Genomic DNA, 20,737 nt, shown 5'->3' on the forward strand with positions numbered 1-20,737 from the left:
GAAGGTCCATAGCAAACAACTTCACACCTACTGGGACTCCTGGGGACCCTAGGCTGGCCTGTCAAATTAACCCCCTCACCCGGCTTCCTCAGTGAACACAGGGAATCAGAGGCTTGGTCTGTTGACAAGTTTCCTGTGGACAGAGGAAGGGGCCCACATCCTGCAGAGACCCCAGGTGAGGAACAAAATTGACTGAGGGTTCCCAGGGAATGCATGTGTGGCTCACCTGACAACCCTGGGTGACCATGGGGTGTGACATCCAGTTGTGACATCACTGATCATGCTGGGACAGGAGAAGTGAGGGCCTGGGTCACAGACTCGAGTTCAAGTCAGATGTGTGAAGGAGCCCAGGCATGCTAGGAGTCAAGGTCCCCCTGAGGGGGACTCTGGGACCCTAGAACATACACCTGGTCACTGCTTTTAACCCTGGGCAACACCGGCAGGGTTGTGGGAATCAGCCCCCGAACCCTGGTTTCCCTCTTGGGTGTCCTGGCTCGAGAGGGCCTGGGTCTCTAAGGGAAGCAAAATCAGGTGGACAGAGGGCAGTGCCCAGACTAGCTGAGAGTCAAGGCGAAGAGCACAGGGAAGGCTGAGTGACTCCCAGGACATCATCTCAGCCCATGGCATCCTCAGCCACTAAGAAGCCCTGGGCTTGGTGCCCTGATAGAATGTCCACAGCTTCCTCCAGGGGCCTCAGGGCAGTGAGTCCCTTGGTGTGAGGGTCTTGTCTCTGCTGAGGACTTTGACATCCCAGGACCTTCCAGGGCTCAGGATGAAGACCCAGAGGGAGAACACAGGTGACCCTACAGTTCTACAACTCTGCTGTCAGCCCTGGGCATCCATGGCGGTGGGATGAGCACTTCACAGGGTGTCCTGACTTCCACATCAGGGTCAGAGAGACTGGGATCTTAGGATAAGGGGTGGGATCCTTATCCTAAGGACCTGCAGAGGGAAGGGTGCAGGTCCTCTAAGAAGTCAAAGGGAGTACACTGTCAGAGCCCTCAGGGCACCCTGTATCCCAATGAGGGAACCTCACAGATCCCCACCCCTACATTCGACCCTGGGAGGTCACGGGTGTGGAATTAGCTCTCTAGGCCAAATGTCAGTTTCTGACATCTGGGTCTCAGAGAGACTGCCGACCTGGATACAGGCACGAGGCCACAACTGGGGTTAGGAGAGAGTCCCAGGTCCTGCCTGGAGACAAGCTAAGGTCCTGGGGGAGGACTGAGGGGACCCCAGAGATTCCCACCCTGTCATCTGCCCTGGGAGACCCAGGAGTGAGAAGAGAACACTAGGCCTGTCCTGACTTCCTGACATCTGGATCTCAGAGAGACTGGGGCCCTGGTGGGAGGAGCTGGGCCTCAGATGTGGAGAGGACGGAGCCCAGGTCCTAGCAGGAGTCAAGGTGAGGACCCTGAGGGGGGACTGTGGGGAGCGAAACTCCAGAACACAGAGGACCCTGGTAGTCTTTGGGTGGGACAATCTCGTGCAGCATTTCCTGACATCCAGGTCTCAGGGAGACTGGGGATCTTGTGAGAGTGGTAGTGCCTCAAAAAGGTGAATGGGAGAATCACTCGTCCTGCCTGAAGCCCAGGTTCCATGTGAGGAAAGACTGAGGCTGTTAGACCCCTAGGCAGGTAGGGATCTTGGCCCTTGTGGTGGGTCTTGAAGGCCCCAGAGTGGGGTGAGCTGTTTATCCGTTCTGGCTTAGGAGCCTCGAGAGGTGCGGTGATAGGGCGGAGGGTGGAGGCATCAGATCTGCAGAGGATGGACACCCAAGACCCCGAGGCAGGACTGAGCAGACCCCCAACTCTGTGGGCAGTGTTAGGAGGCCAGGTGGGACGTGAGGAGGAGATGATGATCTAGCATTTCCCCAGCCTAGGACCTGCAGGAGGCCTTGGGCAGGTCTGACCACATGTAGGACCCCTCAGTGCTTTCTGTACATACTCAGGTCTTGTTCTCAGTTACCCTGCAGGTCCCCAGAGAGGAGGGTCCAGGCCGTGCCAGGGGAAAGGGGGCACTACAAGGGAGCCCCAAGGGGACCACCCACCGAAAACTGTGGGGGCCTCACAGAGTTCACCCCTCCCACCAGCACAGAAGGCCCAAGTCTGCACCACAGTCTACCCCCGAGGTGCTCCTCCATTTCTTTCACAGGGGCTCCAGGAACCAAGAGGCGAAGGCGGAGGGCTGAGTTCCAAGTCCACGGGTCAGAGAACAGAGGAGGTTCAGGCTGTGCCTGGAGTCAAGGTGAGTTGGTTCCCCTGAGTGTGTACCAGGGACTCCCCATCCCAGAACAGAGGGGACACCACAAGACCCTATTCCCCCACCATGTCAGCCCCGAAATCTCAAGCTGTGTTGGCTGCACCCTGGGGAGACACCTCACATCCTCCTTCGGTTAGCCAGGGGTCAGGCCGCTGAGGATGAGCTCCTTTATGAGGCCCGAGAGCACCCCTCGAAAGGAGACCTATAAGTGGCCCGAGTAAGACTGCCCAGGGTGGGTTTCTCAGCCGAGGCCACTCACAATCCCCCTCTCCCACAGGCCCGGGGCCCCCATCTGTCCCCCTTCCTCATTCCTGTCTGCAGTTCAACCCAGTCATCCTGCCTGGGGTGCATGAGCTCCGCCAGCCTGAGAGAGTCTTCCATGATCCAAGAACGAATGAGGGTCTGATGGAGGCACAGTTCTTTTGGGGTGAGGTGGAGGAGGAGGAGTTGGAGAAGGAGGAGGTTGAGCAGGTGAAGGAAGGAAATGCAACTTCCTTTTCCTCCTCTCTCCTGGTCTGGGGCACCCTGGAGGAGGTGGCTGCTGCTGCAACAGCCAGTCTCCCCCAGAGCCCTCTGGGTGTCTGCCCCTCTCCCACTGCCATGGCTGCCACTCTGGGGAGCCAATATGAAGACTATGAATTCATCAGGCAAGATGAAGTGCCAAGCACCTTGCATGACCAGGAAGATACCAGATCTTCCCTCCAAGATGCACTATGGGTGAAGAAGAATGAGCTGGGGCAATTCCTGCTCAGCAGGTATCTTGCCAAGGAGCCAATCACAGAGGCAGAAGTGCTGAAGTGTCCGCAAAGATTACCAGGACCACTTCCTGGCGGTCCTTGATCAAGCCTCAGAGTACCTGCAGCTGGTCTTTGGTTTGGAGGTGAAGGAGGTGGGCCCCAGTGAGCACACCTATATCCTGGTCCCCACCCTGGGCCTCACCCTCCATGACATGATGAGGGAAGGGCAGAGGTTGCTCATGGCTGGCATCCTAGTGGTGATCCTCTGCCTGATCGCTGTGGAGGATAACTGAGCCCCTGAGGAGCAGGTCTGTGGAGCACTCAGCAAGATGGAGGTGTGTCCTGGTAGGGAGCACTTTATCTATGGTGAGCCCAGGGAGCTGCTGACCCATGTGTAGGTGTGAGGGGTCCCTGGAGTGTACCGGCAGGTGCCTGATTGCGACCCTCCTCGCTACAAGTTCCTGTGGGGTCCCTGGGCCTATGTGGAGACCAGCAAGTTGAAAGTCCTGGATTATCTGGACAGAGTCAGTTGAAGGTGCCCCAGATACTTTCAGCCCCTCTGCAGAGGCTGCGAGGGAAGAGGAAGGGGGACTATGAGCCAGAGCAGCAACCAGGCTCCTTCCAGGCCCACGTGCAGCAGCTTGTCCTGAGGGACAGGAAGGGAGGCTGATCCTTCCCTCCGTGACTGAAGAGGGAGTGGGCAGCCTTCTCAGCAGTGAGGGTCTGGGCCCGTTGGGGAAACCCGGTGTGTGGCATCTTCGTGTTCCTGTTCTCTACAATGACATGGAGACTCATCTCTGTTTGCTTTAGGAATTTCTCACATGTTACTCCTTTTTATGGAAGACAATGCATTCCAGTATCTAACTATGTCATTGATGCTGATCACACTGTGTTTGTACTTATCCAGTTCAAGAACAAAATTTTCTTGTTTGCCATAGTACCCAGCAATCCCACTGCTGGGCATACACACTGGGGAAACCAGAATTGAAAGAGACACGTGTACCCTAGTGTTCATCAATGCACTGTTTATGATAGCCAGGATATGGAAGCAACCTAGATGTCCAACAGCAGATGAATGGATAAGAAAGCTGTGGTACATATACACAATGGAATATTACTCAGCCATTAAAAAGGATACATTTGAACAGTTCCAGTGAGGTGGATGAAACTGGAGCCTATTATACAGAGTGAAGTAAGCCAGAAAGAAAAACACCAATCCAGTATACTAACACATATATATGGAATTTAGAAAGATGGTAATGAGAGAGTCCTTTCCTGGGCAGGTTGATAAGAAGTCTAGGGGTCCCAAAGGAAAGAGGGGTCTGGAATTCTCAAGGAGGAAGAAATGACAAACTTTTTTATCCCTCTACATTCCATAGGATTATATAACAATAATGTATCCTGCTTGAGGACAGTCTCTGGAAAAAGCCTTCTGGCTAATCCTGTTACCTTAAGGTATGAATTATGGGAGTTAGGTCTAGTGAGGTTTTAAAACTTCCTGACATTCTTTTGATTCACTGTAATAACTAATTAAAGAGTATAAATTCCATTGCTAACACTAGCAAGGGGGTACTCTTTCTTCCCCCTTCTGATGTCTATGTCAGAAGCTTTCTCTCTCCCTTTTATGCTTTAATAAACTCTATTGCACAAAAGCTCTGAGCAATCCAGCATCATCGCTGGCCCTGGATTGAAATCTTCTCCAGAGGCCAAGAATCCAGGCGTCTTTCCCTGGGTTCAGCAACAACCTTTCAGTAGTGATAACCCTGTATGCGAGACAGAAAAAGAGACACAGATGTATAGAACAGTCTTTTGGACTCTGTGGGAGAGGGCGAGGGCAGGATAATATGGGAGAATGGCACTGAAACATGTAAATTATCATGTGTGAAATGAATCACCAGTCCAGGCTTGATGCATGAGACAGGGTACTCAAGGCTGGTGCACTGGGATGACCCAGAGGGATGGGATGGGGAGGGAGATGGGAGGGGGTCCAGGATGGGGGACACATGTACACCCATGGCGGATTCAAGTCAATGTATGGCAAAACCAATACAATATTGTAAAGTAAAATAAATAATCAAATTAAAAAAAAAAAGTTTTCCTGTTTGGTAAAACAGACTGGGAACGCTTTCATTTTATTTCATGGTCCTGCACAAGATAATATGGAATTAGAATTAGAGCAATTTTGGAAATGTGAATTTATTTAGCAGTGATATAATTCATGGAAGAATTAGAAAATAAAAAGTAATAGTAGTGAATTATTGCTTCTTATACTTTTTATGTGTCATTTTGTACAGCTAAGGGATCTTGGTTTATTTGCATTTTCCTGGGTTATCAGTGGAAGTAGCAGTTAATCTGAGTCAAACAGCCCCCTCCTCACTGACTCATTTATTCCAAAGACTTTTATGGAGCCTCTGCTCCATGAAATGCCCTGTGTTAGCAGTGGGGACACTGGGAGAAGCAGGACACCCCCACACCTAGAGTGATGGTCTAGGAGCCACAGTCACATGAGGTGCATCATGGGAGTGAGGGGAAATTGGACATTGCTATAAGGTGTTCTTTTGGATCTCGGATAAACCCCAGAGAGGTCTCTCTCTGCTGCAGGATGGAAGGGGTCCTGGCTCTTGTCACATTGCTGCTGACTACAGGGACAGAGTAGGTGTTTTCTACCCCATATCTGCTAGAAATCCTGCAGAACTGCTGTCACACTCCGTTGAAGTGATGCCCAGAAATCCATCCTCTCTTTCCTGGTCCCAGGGACCCAGAACTCAAGGTGTCAACTAGCTTTTAATTATCTTCATTGTAAAGGACATTGTAATCAAAGACTCAACGTTTATTGACAATGCAATAATGAAAAAAAAAAAAAAGGAGTTTGAATGGAAGGCCAGCTGGGAGACAGGCAAAGAGTGGTTCTTTCTGCTGTTTTCTGGACCAGCTTGAGTCCTGCAGGAACACTGCTCCACACCCAAACTTCGCAGGTCCTCTAACTGGAAATGGGCCTGTCCAGGTAGCCCATACAATGAAGAATTTGCTTGCATTGTGGGAGACCTGGGTTCAATCCCTGGGTCAGGAAGATCCCCCTGGAGAAGAGTATGGCAACACACTCGAGTATTCTTGCCTGGAGAATTCCATGGACAGAGGAGCCTGGCAAGCTACTGTCAATGGAGTTGCAGAGTCAGACATAATTGAGCAAGTAACACTATGGTCCACTGTGGCCTAACTAGAAAAGTTTCTTAGTTTTATTTATGAAACATCTTGTTTGGTTAATTAGGAATTCCACATCCTATTGAGGTGAATATTCTCTGACCCACCCTGGACAACAAAACAGCCCACCCCATCCAGTGGAGAGTGGAGGAGTGTCTGGGGACAACAGTGTGAGAAATTCCTGTCCTGTCATCACAGGACCAATAGCTCCCCAGCCCTGCGAGCTCTGTCTCATCCCCCACGCGCATCCTACAGCCCAACACACAGGGCTCCTCACACCTGCTCGCCTCCCAGATGAAGAACTGAGGCCACGGGGCTTGGGCTTCTTCCCAAGACCACGTGCTAGTGAGGGCCAGGGTTGGCTCAGAGCCTTGGTCTCAATTCCTCTGGAGCCCCCACCCTTCCTGCCCACCCCAGGCCATGGCCCGACTTTCTGCCTTCTCACACCTTCCTCTTCTCAGTGTTACATGATGTCTCTGAGGTGAAAGAAAGGAGGCCTGTGTAAGAAAGGGGACAAGGAGAATCAGAAGCACTGTGGGGTTGCTCTGTGATTTGCTGAGAACTGACTCTGCCAGGGACTGGCATCTCTATCCAGTCCCAGTGTCTCCCACATGAAGGTGATGCCCTGTCCCTGCTGCTGCCATGGGGCCTCCTGCCCAACTGAACCTGCAAGACTGACCAGCTCCTCACTGAGTGGGAGGATGGAGGACCTGACTGTATGGTCCCAGTGGCCACTAGGATAAGGCCCGTACAGGAGCCTCCTCTGATATGGGAGGGAAGGGAACAGAGGCAGATCCCTGAGGTTCCAGGTCTCCCCAACCACAGCGAGGGAGGGGAGCAGCTGGAGGTCTTCTGGTCTGGGGAAACCAGGGCAGGGACACACAGCACATGGGCAGGAGAGTGAGGCTGAGAAAGGCAGGTCTTTGGCATCATGGTGTTGGAGAAGACGCTTGAGAGTCCCTTGGACTGCAAGGAGATCCAACGAGTCCATCCTGAAGGAGATAAGTCCTGGGTGTTCATTGGAAGGACTGATCCTGAGACTGATTCTCCAGTACTTTTGCCACCTCATGCGAAGAGTTGACTCGTTGGAAAAGACCCTGATGCTGGGAGGGATTGGGGGCAGGAGGAGAAGGGGACGGCAAAGGATGAGATGGCTGGATGGCATCACCGACTTGATGGGCATGAGTTTGAGTAAACTCCGGGAGTTTGTGGTGGACAGGAAGGCCTGGCATGCTGCAATTCATGGGGTCGCAAAGAGTCGGACACGACAGAGTGACTGAACTGAACTGAACTGGGCATCATGAGGGCTTGTGTGTGCACTACACAAGTGTCTGAGCCATGGCTGACAAAGACTCCCTTGGTGCCACACAAACCCACTGCCAGGGCCCGGGTGGTGCCTGGAGGAGTGGGAACAAAAAGCCAGCTCCATCAAGATCCAGTGGGCGAGGAGGGATCCTGAGCATGGAGGGAGCAAGAAAGGCCACCTAGCCAGGCTGCCTGCAGATGCCATGACCTTCTATTATTCCCTTTGGAGGAGTCACCAGGGGCCCTCACCGACACTCACAGCCTCCAGAGTCATGTCCCAGTCAGAGGAACTGAAGAAAGGCTAGGGGAAGTCCAAGTTGAAGCCTGGAGCTCATCCAGTCCTTAGGCAGAAAGGCCCCTGGGAGATTTTCTTCCATACCCTCTTAGATCTCCCCTTTAAGACACCAGAGACTGGCCCTCACACAGGGAAAATGACCCTGCTACTGGCAGTGTCCTAGGGTCCTTGAAAATGGGCCTTTCCAAGGTGCCAGTCTGTATCCTACATGGTGATTTTCAAGAACAGTGGCCCAGAAGTCCCAGAGAACACGCATCTCCAAACCCACTGCTCTACTGTTTATGTGCAGTGAAGACTGGTGATTCTCACTTGGGTTTCATCCAGTCCCACACCCAGGCTCTCATCCTTTTTCAAATACAGTTAGACGGGGGTTTCCTTTGGTCACATCTAGCTCAACAAGTCAGGCATGTCCCTGGGAGTGAGTGTGTGTAAAGGAGGGCCCTTGAAAAGCGCCTAACCCATAAGCCAACAAAATCATTTCATGGACCTGCCATCTGGGTAACCGAGAACAGGTCCAGAGTGGAGGTTAGGAGAGGGGCAGAGGCGGGGAAGATCAGAGCTGGCCTTGAACAGGACCAGTGAAGTGCTTGTTTTCAACTCAACAGGCTGTACCTTGAGCCTCCAATCAAGTACTTCAAAGGTTACTTATCCAAATAGACTCAAGTTGGACGTGGGCAGCCAGGACTGCAGGTAGCAGAAGCCCAAGCACCCCACTGACAAAAGGAAACAGGGCTTTCAAAGCAGCCACCAAGGAGTCTGAATCTGGGGCTCTGGAGAGGGGAAAAGCACATGCAGGTGTTTCCAAAGTGAACGCTCTAGGGCCACCAGAGTGGTGTTTATGGAAAAATTGGAAACTGAAGACAACAGCGTGTGATCTGCAGTGGGATGCCATCTGGGGGTGGGCAGACCTCGGGAGACTGCAAGCTCAGTGGACGCCTGGTTTACCATCCCACACAGCATCCTGGGGATTCTGTGTCTCAGGTGCTTGGGGACAGTCAAGTGGAATATGAGGTCGCTCGCACTGTGCTTGAGCACAGCCCTACTCTGGGGAGAGCTCGACCTGGGGGTCGGTGGGGGCAGGACAACAGGACTCTGACTTTGGGGCCAACTGAGCGGGACTGACCAACCAGCAGCAGTCAGCTGGAAGACAATAAAGCCAGAAGAGGGGAAAGGATGGAGGGGCCACCAACTCAGGCAAGGCCAATCAGTCTGCTACAGACCCCATCTTCTGGGAGGGACAGTCACCAAGGTCCCATCTGACCCCTGGGTTCTCCCTTGGTGTTTGTAGACCCAGGACTTGCCATGGCCTGGCCCTTCAGCAGAAGCCAGCCACAGGTCTGCACATTGTTAGGGCAGTGGAGCCAGGGGTGTATTTGTCAACACATCCAGGGCCTGGCCCCCTGAAACAAGGCACCTGGCAGCAGATGGGAGCCTTTGCAGGCAACCTGAAACAAACTTTTCTGTACTTTCAGACAAGAGACAAGCTGGGGATCCCATCTCCATCCCCATGCCCCCTCCCCCACACTGGGCCAGGGCTGCCTCTCCACATCACCTCTGTGACATCATGAAACAATAAGGAAGCTGACCACCTAATTGGCTGCCTGTCCCATGACTCAGATTCTAGAATCTCCAGACAGTATTTATGGAGCACCCCGACCCTGGTCTGAGGCCTGTTTGCCCTGAGCATTCACTGCTTGGGTAGATAATGCTCCTGAGCTCGATTGGTTCAATGGCTAGTCAGAGTTCCCATGAGGCACAGGCAGCGCTGCTGGCCCCATCTACTGATGGGGAGCCCTCAGCAGGGGACTCCAGTGATTCCTCCCCAGATCCAAATGTGGATTCAGGGGAGGCTTTGGAAAAGCAGGGTGACCAACCTGAGAGCCCAGATCCAGGCCTCCATGACAATCTGCCCCCACAGGGCCTGAACCCAGAAATGGCCAACGAGAATGAGATCAACGCCAGCTTTGGGCTGTCCTTTCCCAGGAAGCTCTGGAGGATCGTGGAGGATGCGACCTTCACCTCTGTGCACTGGAATGATAAGGGAGACATGGTGGTCATCGAGGCAGATCTCTTCCAGATGGAGGTCCTCCAGCGCAGAGGCGTCGATCAGATCTGCGAGACAGACAGCATAAAGAGCTTCATTCGTGAACTGAACCTGTACGGGTTCAGAAAAATTCGCTCTTCAGGTCGCTCTGAAAGAAGAAAGAAGTTGATGGTAATGTAGAATGCCCTTCTGGGGAGACTAGACTAGATGAGCTGAGGGCTGATGGGTTTCATTTCCCAGGAGAATGTTGTTCTCATGAGAAAGTAGTTAAGGAAAGAGGAGAACGCAGGGTCTGTCGTGTCCCACCACCACCCCCCCTTAGGATCTTTGGTGGTGACGCCAGATCCTGAGGGGCCACTTGATGTCAGGGAGGGTCGGGAACACCTCAAGCAAGGATGGCCCCGGGGGAGCTCTAGGGAGTGACATTCCAGAACCTCATAACCTGCCAGGAATGAAGAGACCTTTTCTCCATACACATGCACGACCCAATGGTTGTGGGGAGAGTGCGGCAAGGAAGGGCTCTTCTCCCCTCTCATGGCTAAAGTGATTCATTTCCTTTCAGATCTATCGCAACTCCAATTTTCAGAGAGACAAGCCTCTCCTCCTGCAGAACATACAGAGGAGAGGCAACCCCAGAACAACTTCTCAACCTGCCACTGGAACAACAGAGACCCCAAAGAGAAAGAAGCGAGTGATGGCGACCAGACACTCTCCCCGACTCCACCACAACGAGTTCACCCAAGAGGTTGGCAACAAAGTCCAGAAGGGAATGCCCACTGCTTGCAGAACCCCCAGCCAGTGCTCATTTGTGTTTTCTGACCTTTGGTCTATGGGTAGTGTAGCCAGCCAGGCTGGGGGAAACCATCTCCCCAGTGAGCAGGGTGGCCCCAGTGGAGAAAGTCCATCCAACAGTGCCACATCTGTGCCCCCAGCTACTGCTGGACGGGACAGCCCAGGGGAACTGCCTGAGAGCCCCCCAGTGTACCCAGATTACGAATCAGTGATGACTTTGTACAACACTTGTTACTCCATCCTGATGGCAGGCCTTTTAGTCATGGCCCCAGATGAGGCCCCTGAGTCAGAGGAGGAGCAGGGAGATTCCTCAGATCATAAGTGCACCCTCTGTGAGCAGGCCAAGAAAAAGCCCAATCCCTGAGCTGCCAGATCCCTAGGAAAACTCAAAAGCACTCTCTTGTAATCAAAAATAGATTTCTGGCTCTAATAATGTAAATCAAAACTCCACTGGAGTAAATAAACAATCAAGTGAGAACTGCAAACCTGTGTTCTTTCTATCTGCCCTTTGTATTCACACATGGCACAGGGTGAGCCAGATGAGGCTGGACGCCCATGTACCAGACAGGATCCAGTTCAGTCCCCATGGTCTCTTTTCATCTGAAACAGCAGCATTTCACAGGCTCATCCAAGGGTCTGACCCATGAGCTGAGCGCTGAGGTGAACCCAGGGTGGACTGGTCCCTGGGCCTTTCCTGTCACTCAGCAGATGGCCCAGCTGGGCTTCTGAACTTGGGGGTGTCACCTTCCATGTGTCATACACCCTGCAGCAGAAGGGGCTCCTCCTGGGTATCCTGATGATGCCACAAGTTTCTGATCATCAGCTGAGCATCCCAGCTCCTGATCCAGGCCCCCCCTCCAGAGGCTGACTGGAAGGCAGGGTCACCCCACCCGCCAAGGGCTTTGCAAACACATTACCCCAAACCCAAAGACAAGTGCAAGGTTTCAACAAGGTGAACACCAGCCCTTGTCGCTCTGCCCTCACAGCTATACTTAGGAGCCTGTCTTTGGACGTGAGGCGGCCAGGCACTGCCTCCAACACACACACTTTGACAGCCAAGGGACACTTTACAATAGACAAGGGTCATGTGCAAGGATAAACCGTGGCCTGTTTCTGGGCCTGCAGGCCTCTCTGCCTGCCAATGCACAGCCCTGTCCCCAGCCTTACCCTGTCACCCCTGGGACACTGTTCCAATATCAGGGAGATTGGACCAGAACAGAGAGGGAAAAACATTAACCAGTTTCCTAACAACACATTTCTCTCAACCACACAGAACCAGCAGGGCCAAAACAAGTGGCAACGCCATCATTTCATAAAGGTCAAAGTCCCAGAGTCTTTTGCTGAGTTCAGAGCAGCATCCTGTGAGGGGAGTCCCTGCCCCTGGCCCCGCACCAAGTGGACACCACAGCATGGGGCTGATTCAGACAGAAAAAGATGGGCAAGTCCAGAGCGCAGCAGTAACTGCGTGGTATCAGCATGTGCTGGTCTCTTGGTCACTTTGCTCTCGAGAGTCCAGTCTGGACGGGCCTTCTGCCCAAAGAGGATCAGGTGCTCAGAGATGTCCACCTGGAAGGTGTCTCCCCTCCCACCTGCCCCCTGGGATGGGCTGCAACAGCCAGTGGGGGTTGGCGAGCAGTCATATTACTTCTCTTGCAGGTCGGGTAGCAGGCCTTGATTCTCCAGCTCCTCCACCTGATCAGGATCTAGGGTTTTGGGACATAGCAAAGTGCCCCCAATGACCACGAGACCTGTGTGCAAAGACAGGACACAGAATGAGAACAAGGTCATTCAAAGTTGCACCTGCTTGAGACTAACACCATATCATGGAGGGAACCCGAGGTGAACTGGGTCCTCTGGCTGAGCATTTTCGAGGGGCTCACCTCAGCAAAGAGAACTCGGGGTGAGGCCAAGTGAGGGAGGGTGAGAAATGAAAGGGAGAGGACTGGTGCTCCACGAACCCACCAGGCCATAGGCAGCTCTCAGTCTGCCTACTGCAGGCCGCGAGGACAGAGCAGGAGGGCCCCAGCAGGGGCCCACAGACATCAGGTCCCTAAGGGATTTACCAGCAGACAGGTGTTGCTGTGCAGCCTCACCCCTGGGAGTCAGGGGACTTGCTGCAGACAGTGGGGGTATGGAACCAAGCTAGGTGCTTTCCTGCCTCTCATGGTCTCTGCCAGGCACACTGACACGTGTGGGGACACACAGAGACAAGTGCCATGTACAGAGCTGGTTGTGCCCGTGCCTCAGAGCACGAACAGGGACTGAGGCCCAGAGAGGTAGTAGGCACTTCGGGCCTCAGCCCCACCTACCCCACCAACTGGTTCAATAGAAAACAAACAATCACAACCCAGCTGGGATCTAGGGCAGCATCACGGCCATATAGGCAGCGCGGGGCAGGGTGTCACTTGCCCACGATCACTCCACAGCCGAACTTGTCCCTGTCCTGCAGCAAGGCCTGGGTCTGGGCGGGGCTCATCCCCAGCCTCTGCTCCAGCATCTCCCACCAGGCTGAGTCTTCAGAGTCCCAGTGTGCGATGTGGATAGCCAGGGCACAGTGGCAGTGGCCACATAGCACGGGCCACCCCCACGTTTCCAGGGTCTTGACACCATTTAAGACAATACCCACATAAGGCTTTCCAATGGACAGACAGCTGAACTTCATCCCCCTGGACTCCCAGGGCCTCATGTGTGGTTGCAGAAACACAGAACCACAAAGGCCGAGAGCCTGATATAATGATCTCCAAGTTCAAAGTCCTGGTCTGGACTTCAGCCCCACATGCCTAAGCAACCTCCAAGCCTGCTGACACAGAATGTGGAGGGTCAGAGAGGGCTGACTCCTTCCATCCATCTCCAAGTGGTCCACTGATAGGGGGTTGCTGATCAAGAAGACCCATTAATCACATGAAGTCCACGGCCTGGTGGGTTCCTGGACCACCAGCCCTCTCCCTTTCACTTTGCTCCCTCCCTCACTTGTCCTTGCCCTGAATTCTGCCATAAGGGTGGTATCATCTGCATATCTGAGGTTATTGATATTTCTCCAAGCAATCTTGATTACATTTCATGCATCACCCAGCCCAGCATTTCACATGATGTACTCTGCATGTAAGTTAAATAAGCCAGGTGACCACATACAACTTTGATATACTCCTTTTCCAAATTTGAACCAGTCCGTTGTTCCATGTTGAGGTCTATCTGTTGCTTCTTGACCTGCATACAGGTTTCTTGGGAGGCAAGGAAGGTGGTCTGGTATTGCCATCTCTTTAAGAATGTTCCACAGTTTGTTGTGACCCACATAATCAAAGGGTTTATAACATGGAAAAAGTAAATGTTTTTTTCTGAAATTGTCTTGCTTTTTCTATGATCCAACAGATGTTGGCCATTTGAACTCTTGTTCTTCTGCTTTTTCTGAGTCCAGCTTTTACATCTGGAAGTTCCTGGTTCACATGCTGTTGAAGCCTAACTTGAAGGATTTTGAACATTTTGAGCATTACCTTGCTAGCACATGAAATGAGCACAATTGTGCAGTAGTTTGAACACTCTTTGGCATGGCCCTTCTTTGGGATTGGAATGAAAACTGACCTTTTCCAGTCCTGTAGCCACTGCTGAGTTTTCCAAATTTGCTGGCTTTGCAGCACTTTAACAGCATCATCTTTTAAGATTTAAATAACTCAGCTGGAACTCTATCACCTCCACTAGCTTCGTTTGTAGTGATGATTCCTAAGGCCCACTTGACTTTGAATTCCAGGATGTCTGACTCTAGGTGAGTGATCACACCGTCATGATTATCTGGGTCATGAAGACCTTTTTTGTATAAGTCTTCTGTGTATTCTTGCCACCTCTTCTTAATCTCTTCTGCTTCTGTTAGGTCCTTACCATTTCTGCATTTCATGTTTTAATACAATAGAGCTAGGATTTACTGAAACGCAAGGCTGATTTTATTGCAGGTGATCCTCACATCTTGAACTGAGATACCAAGGAACTCATGAAAGGTCTCTTCCAAATAAAGACAGCAGTTAAAGTTCCACCTATTCATTTTTTGCCTGTAATTGTTTGCTTGAGCCACACTGCTTTCATTCTTAACAGAAATTTTACAAATCTAAGTGATTAATATGCTCATTACTGTCTGTCATAGGCTGAATTGTGTGCCCCACTCCAACTTAGCATGTTGAGGCCCTAACCCAACACTTCAGGATGTGCTTCTGTTTTAATATAGGGACTTTGAAAAGGTAATTAACATTGAATGAGGTCATATGAGTGAGCCCTAATTCTTCTGACTGTGGTCCTTATAAGAAGAGGAAGTTTGGAGAAATAAAGGGACACAGGGTTCGGCATGTACAGGGAAGTTACCATCTGAAGATTCAGGATGGAGACCACCATCTACAAGCCGAGGAGAGAGGCTTCAGGAGAGACCTGACCTGCTGACACCTTAATCTTGGACTTCCAGTCTTCAAAACTGTCAGAAAATGAATTTCTGGGGGCTTTCCTGGTAGCTCAGTAGTACAGAACCTGCCTGTTAATGCAGAAGACTCAGGTTCGATCCCTGATCTGAGAAGATCCCACATACTGAGAAGCAACTACCCCATGCACCACTACTGTTGAGTCTGTGCTCTAGAACCCGTGGGCTGAAGCAGTTGTAGGCTGTGTGCCCTAGAACCCGTGCTCTGCAACAAGAGAAGCCACCACATGAGAAGCTTGTGCACTACAACTAGAGAGTAACTGCCACTTGCCACAACTAAAGAAAAGACTGTGCAGCAACAAAGACCCAGCACAGTCAAAATCAATTTCAAAAATTATTTTTAACAACAGAATTTCTGTTGTGCATGCTACCCAGTCTGTGACACTTTGTTCTGGGCAGCCCTAGCAAACTAATACCTGCTTCTTCTTTTGTACCTTTGCCTGTTCCTAGTGATGGAACTCCGGGAAAATTGGATCTGCTTGAAGGAAATGGGAGAAAAATATCTTTTGGGAGAAACAACATGTTTGCCTAAAAGCTCTGTCTCCTGGCCTAATATTTTGGAGACTTCCTGAGGAAGACTTGTGTGGCAGATCCTGCTCGCGTCCCGTCTGCCTTGTGGCTGCAGCATACACCAACCAGACACTACACTGCCAGCATCTCGTCAGTGGCTCAGAAGTTTTTTTCCTCGTGCCTGAAACCTACTTTGTCAGTGCTCAGGGAAGACTGAAAATGTCAGGGAATTGATGCTTTATGACCCATAGGAACTGGAGTATAAATACCCCAGGTCCTTCATCCTCAAACACGGTAACTCATATAACTCTCCATAGGCTTACAGAGTTTTCCTGCAGGATTAAGCTCCCTTAATCTTTCTTGAAATACACCTTTTCTTGGCTCCCTTCCTACCTCTATGGAAGCTCTCCATGCTTCCTCTGCAAAGCACATCTCCAAAGGAAACTACTTGCTCTAGAATTCTTATTTTCAGGTGTGATTCTGGGGGACCCAGAACTAGGTCCACCTGCCTTCTGTGTGTGCATATGAAACATCCATATTTAAAAATGCTGCTGTGGTTTCTAATTTAACAGGAGGATACACTGCTTTGGGGCTTTCCTGGTGGTTCGACAGGAAAGAATCTGACTGTCAATGTAGGAGACTCTGTTCAGTCCCGAGGTCAGAAAGATCCTCTGAAAAAGGAAATAGCAACCCACTCCAGTATTCTTGCCTGGAGAATTCCATGGACACAGGAGCCTGGTGGGCTATAGTCCATGGGGTCACAAAAATCAGACATGACTTAGTGACTTAACAACAACATTGCATCTAATTCTTTCTGTGGTAAGGTGATAAGTGGTTCAGTGGCTGGTGAATCCTGGAGCCTCTCTTTGCAGGAAAGAGTGTTCTAAAGTCCTGCCTTGTGGAAATGCCTTTGTGTCAAATCCACTATGCTGCATTTTTTTCTTCTATAAACACCAAAGCCCAATCTTTTCAGTAGTTATTGGCTTTTTTGGGAAAACTTTTGAAATGGAAGGATAATCGCTTTACAGAATTTTGCAGTTTTCTGTCATACATCAACAAAAATCAGCCATAGGTACACCCATGTCCCTTCCCTCCTGACCTCCCTCCAATCTCCCTCCTCATCCTACTCTTCAGTCTGTCTCAGAGCCCCTGTTTGAGTTCCCTGAGTCATACAGAAAATTCCCATTGGCTATCACATACATATGGTCTTGTAAATTTCTATGTTACTCTCTCCATACATCTCACCTTCTCCCTCCTCTCCTCCCCCCGTGTCCTTTTTGGCTTTGCTGAGCCTGCATTCTTTTATCACATCTCCGTGATAGGTAGGTGTGTCTGCATCAGGGTGTAGTGGTTATAATAATAACTTGTCTTGTGCCCGAGCTGCATGTTTCCTTATGGGACTGGTCTAATATCTGCTGTGAAGTTTTCATGGTCCATGGGGGTGCAGCTGGGGAAGTTGCTTCTATACAGGAGTCCAAGCGACTATGAGAGAAACAGACTTCTGAGGAACAATGCAAGCTGCCCTGGGTGTGAAGTAAAGCTTCTGCTAAGCCCACTGACCCCAAACCCTTTCTCGTTGCTCTCAGGCTTGTGTTGAGCATGTCAGAGTTTGAGGTCCTCTCAGTGACTACTCAGAACAATGCTAAGGATGTTACACATTGAGTAATGTTCAACCTTCTAGGCTCCCTCACCCCCCTGAAAACTGTTTACAGCCAGGCCCACAGTTCTTGAATGAGGAATCCTGGGACAAGCCCGTGGATGAATGTGTTAGCCAGGCCTCACTGCATGTAACCTCTGCAGCTGGTTTCCTGACAGGATCATTTGTCTTTGCCCCAAGAGGAAAGATTTTGTCCCAGAAGCTATTTCTCCATCGCATCTCTTATGAATCTTTTGCTATTAGCAAATTAATCCTAAGAAGTATTGCTGGCTTAAGGGATTTATGTGAGTGAGCCAGGGTCTACCACCATAGTGTTTAATCACCTTCATTGCCCTGTGATCTTCAGCTCACAGCCAAAGGCTAGAACCACAGCTTTAAAGGGTCATGGGCATCTCATTCCATGATCCCTGCCAACTTATTTACATTTTTCTCATTGACTGGTAAAAAGTAAATAGTAAAAGTGAATATTAACATCTACAGTTTAGGACTCAGTGAACTAAAATGGACTGGAATGGGTGAATTTAACTCAGATGACCATTATATCTACTATTGTGGGCAAGAATCCCTTGGAAGAAATGGAGTAGCTATCATAGTCAACAAAAGAGTCCAAAATGCAGTAATTGGATGCAGTCTAAAAAAAACAGTAGAATTATCTCTGTTCTTTTCCAAGGCAAACCATTCAATGTCACAGTAATCTAAGTCTATGCCCCAGCCAGTAAGGCTGAAGAAGCTGAAGTTGAACGGTTCTATGAAGACCTACAAGACCTTCTAGAACTAACACCCCAAAAATATGTCCTTTTTATTATAGAGGACTGGAATGCAAAAGCAGGAAGTCAAGAAATACATGTAGTAATCGGTAAATTTGACTTTGATGTACACAATGAAGCAGGACAAAAGCTAATAGAGTTTTGTCAAGAGAACACACTGGTCAGGGCAAACACCTTCATCCAACAACACAAGAAAAGACTCTACACATGGACATCACCAAGATGGTCAACATCGAAATCAGATTGATTATATTTTTGCAGCCAAAGATGGAGAAGCTCTATACAGTCAGCACAAAACAAGACAGGGAGCTGACTTTGGCTCAGATCATGAATACTTATTGTCAAATTCAGACTTAAATTGAAGAAAGTAGGGAAAACCACTACACCATTCAGGTATGACCTAAATCAAATCCCTAGCGATGATACTGTGGAAGTGAGAAATAGTTCAAGGGATTAGATCTGATAGACAAAGTGCCTGACGAACATGGACGGAGGTTTGTGATGCTGTACAGGAGACAGGGATCAAGAACATCCCCAAGAAACAGAAATGTTAAAAAGCAAAATGGCTGTTTGAGGAGGCCTTGCAAATCACTCTGAAAATAAGAGAAGTGAAAAGAAAAGGATAAGAGTTCCAAAGAATAGCAAGGAGAGAGAAGAAAGCCGTCCTCAGCGATCATTGCAAAGAAAAAGAGGAAAATAGCAGAATGGGAAAGACTAGAGATCTCTTTAAGAAAATTAGAGATACCAAGGAAACATTTCATGCAAAGATGGGTTCGATAAAGGACAGAAATGGTATGGACCTAACAGAAGCAGAAGATATTAAGAAGAGGTGGCAAGGATTCACAGAAGAGCTGTACAAAAAAGGGCTTCATGGCCCAGATAATCACGATGGTGTGACCACTCACCTAGAGCCAGACATCCTGGAATGTGAAATCATTTGGGCCTTAGAAAGCATCACTATGAACAAAGCTAGTGGATGTGATGGAATATCAGTTGAGTTATTTCAAATCCTGAAAGATGATGCTGTGAAGGTGCTGCACTCAATATGCCAGCAAATCTGGAAAACTCAGCAATGGCCAAAGAATTGGAAAAGGTCAGTTTTCACTTTAGTCCCAAAGAAAGGCAATGCCAAAGAATGCTCAAACTACCGCACAATTGCACTCATCTCACATGCTACTAATGTAATGATCAAAATTCTCCAAGCCAGGTTTCAGCAATATGTGAACCGCGAACTTCCAGATGTTCAAGCTGGTTTTAGAAAAGGTAGAGGAACCAGAGATCAAATTGCCACCATCCCCTGGATCATCGAAAAAGCAAGAGAGTTCCAGAAAAACATTTATTGCTGCTTTATTGACTATGTCAGAGCCTTCGACTGTGTGAATCACAATAAACTGTGGAAAATTCTGAAAGAGAGAGGAATACCAGACCACCTTACCTGCCTCTTGAGAAACCTGTATGCAGGTCAGGAAGCAACAGTTAGAACTGGACATGGACCAACCAACTGGTTGGAAATAGGAAAAGGATTATGTCAAGTTTGTATATTGCCACCCCGATTATTTAACTTCTATGCAGAGTACATCATGAGAAATGCTGGGCTGAAGAAGCACAAACTGAAATCAAGATTGCTGGGAGAAATATCAATACCCTCAGATATGCAGATGACACCACCCTTATGGGAGAAAGAGAAGAAAGACTAAAGAGGCTCTTGATGAAAGTGAAAGAGAAGAGTGAAAATGTCGGCTTAAAGCTCAACATTCAGAAAACTAAGATCATGGCATCTGGTCCCATCACTTCATGGGAAATAGATGGGGAAACAGTGGAAACAGTGTCAGACTGTATTTTTGGGGGCTTCAAAATCCCTGTAGATGGTGATTGCAGTTATGAAATTAAAAGATGCTTACTCCTTGAAAGGGAAGTTATGACCAATCTAGACAACATATTAAAAAGCACAGACATTACTCTGCCAACAAAGGTCCATCTAGTCAAGGCTATGCTTTTTCCACTGGTCATGTATGGATGTGAGAGTTGGACTGTGATGAAAGTTGAGCACCGAAAAATTGATGCTTTTGAACTGTGGTGTTGGGGAAGACTCTTGAGAGTCCCTTGGACTGCAAGGAGATCCAACCAGTCCATCCTAAAGGAGATCAGTCCTGGGTGTTCATTGGAAGGACTGATGCCAAAGCTGAACCTCGAGCACTTTAGCCACCTCATGTGAAGAGCTGACTCATTAGAGAAGAGGATGATGCTGGGAGGGAGTGGGGGCAGGAGGAGAAGTGGACGACAGAGGATGAGATGGCTGGATGGTATCACTGACTCGATGGACATGAGTTTGTGTAAACTCTGGGAGTTGGTGATGTACAGGGAGGCATGGCATGCTGCGGTTCATGGGGTCGCAAAGAGTCAGAGACAACTGAGTGACTGAAGTGAACTGAAAAGTGACTGGGAACTCTTCTATTGTGTTTTCTGGTCCTGAACATGATACAATGGAATTGGAATTAGAACTGTTTTGAAAACGCGAACTTACTTAGCAATAGTGTTGAATGGAGAAGAATTAGAGGATAAAAGTAATTGTAAAAAGGAAAAAAAAAGTAATTGTAGTGAATTCATGCTTTTTCCTTCCTGTGTGTCACTCCCCGTAACTATCTCTGTTTATTCAATTTTCCTGGGTTATTAAAGAAAGTATCAGACAATCTGAGTCCCCTGCTCACTGG

At 49.5% G+C, this 20,737-nt stretch overlaps 1 protein-coding gene across 1 annotated transcript; it reads left to right on the forward strand.

The window, feature by feature from the left end:
* Positions 1-9,529: 9,529 nt before the first annotated feature.
* On the forward strand, positions 9,530-11,000 carry LOC136153199 (heat shock transcription factor, X-linked member 3-like). Its single transcript, XM_065914799.1, has 2 exons — positions 9,530-10,015; positions 10,407-11,000. Exons 1-2 carry the CDS (start codon positions 9,530-9,532, stop codon positions 10,998-11,000), a joined length of 1,080 nt encoding a protein of 359 aa, XP_065770871.1.
* Positions 11,001-20,737: the final 9,737 nt, after the last annotated feature.

Source organism: Muntiacus reevesi, chromosome X, assembly GCF_963930625.1.
Source record: "Muntiacus reevesi chromosome X, mMunRee1.1, whole genome shotgun sequence".
NCBI lineage: Eukaryota > Metazoa > Chordata > Mammalia > Artiodactyla > Cervidae > Muntiacus > Muntiacus reevesi.

Excerpts from the sequence above, each read along its gene's own strand:
- LOC136153199 (XM_065914799.1), top strand. The coding sequence starts at position 9,530 with ATGGCTAGTCAGAGTTCCCATGAGGCACAGGCAGCGCTGCTGGCCCCA. Across the intron at positions 10,016-10,406 it reads AAAGAAGAAAGAAGTTGATG|ATCTATCGCAACTCCAATTT; the intron begins GTAATGTAGAAT and ends ATTTCCTTTCAG.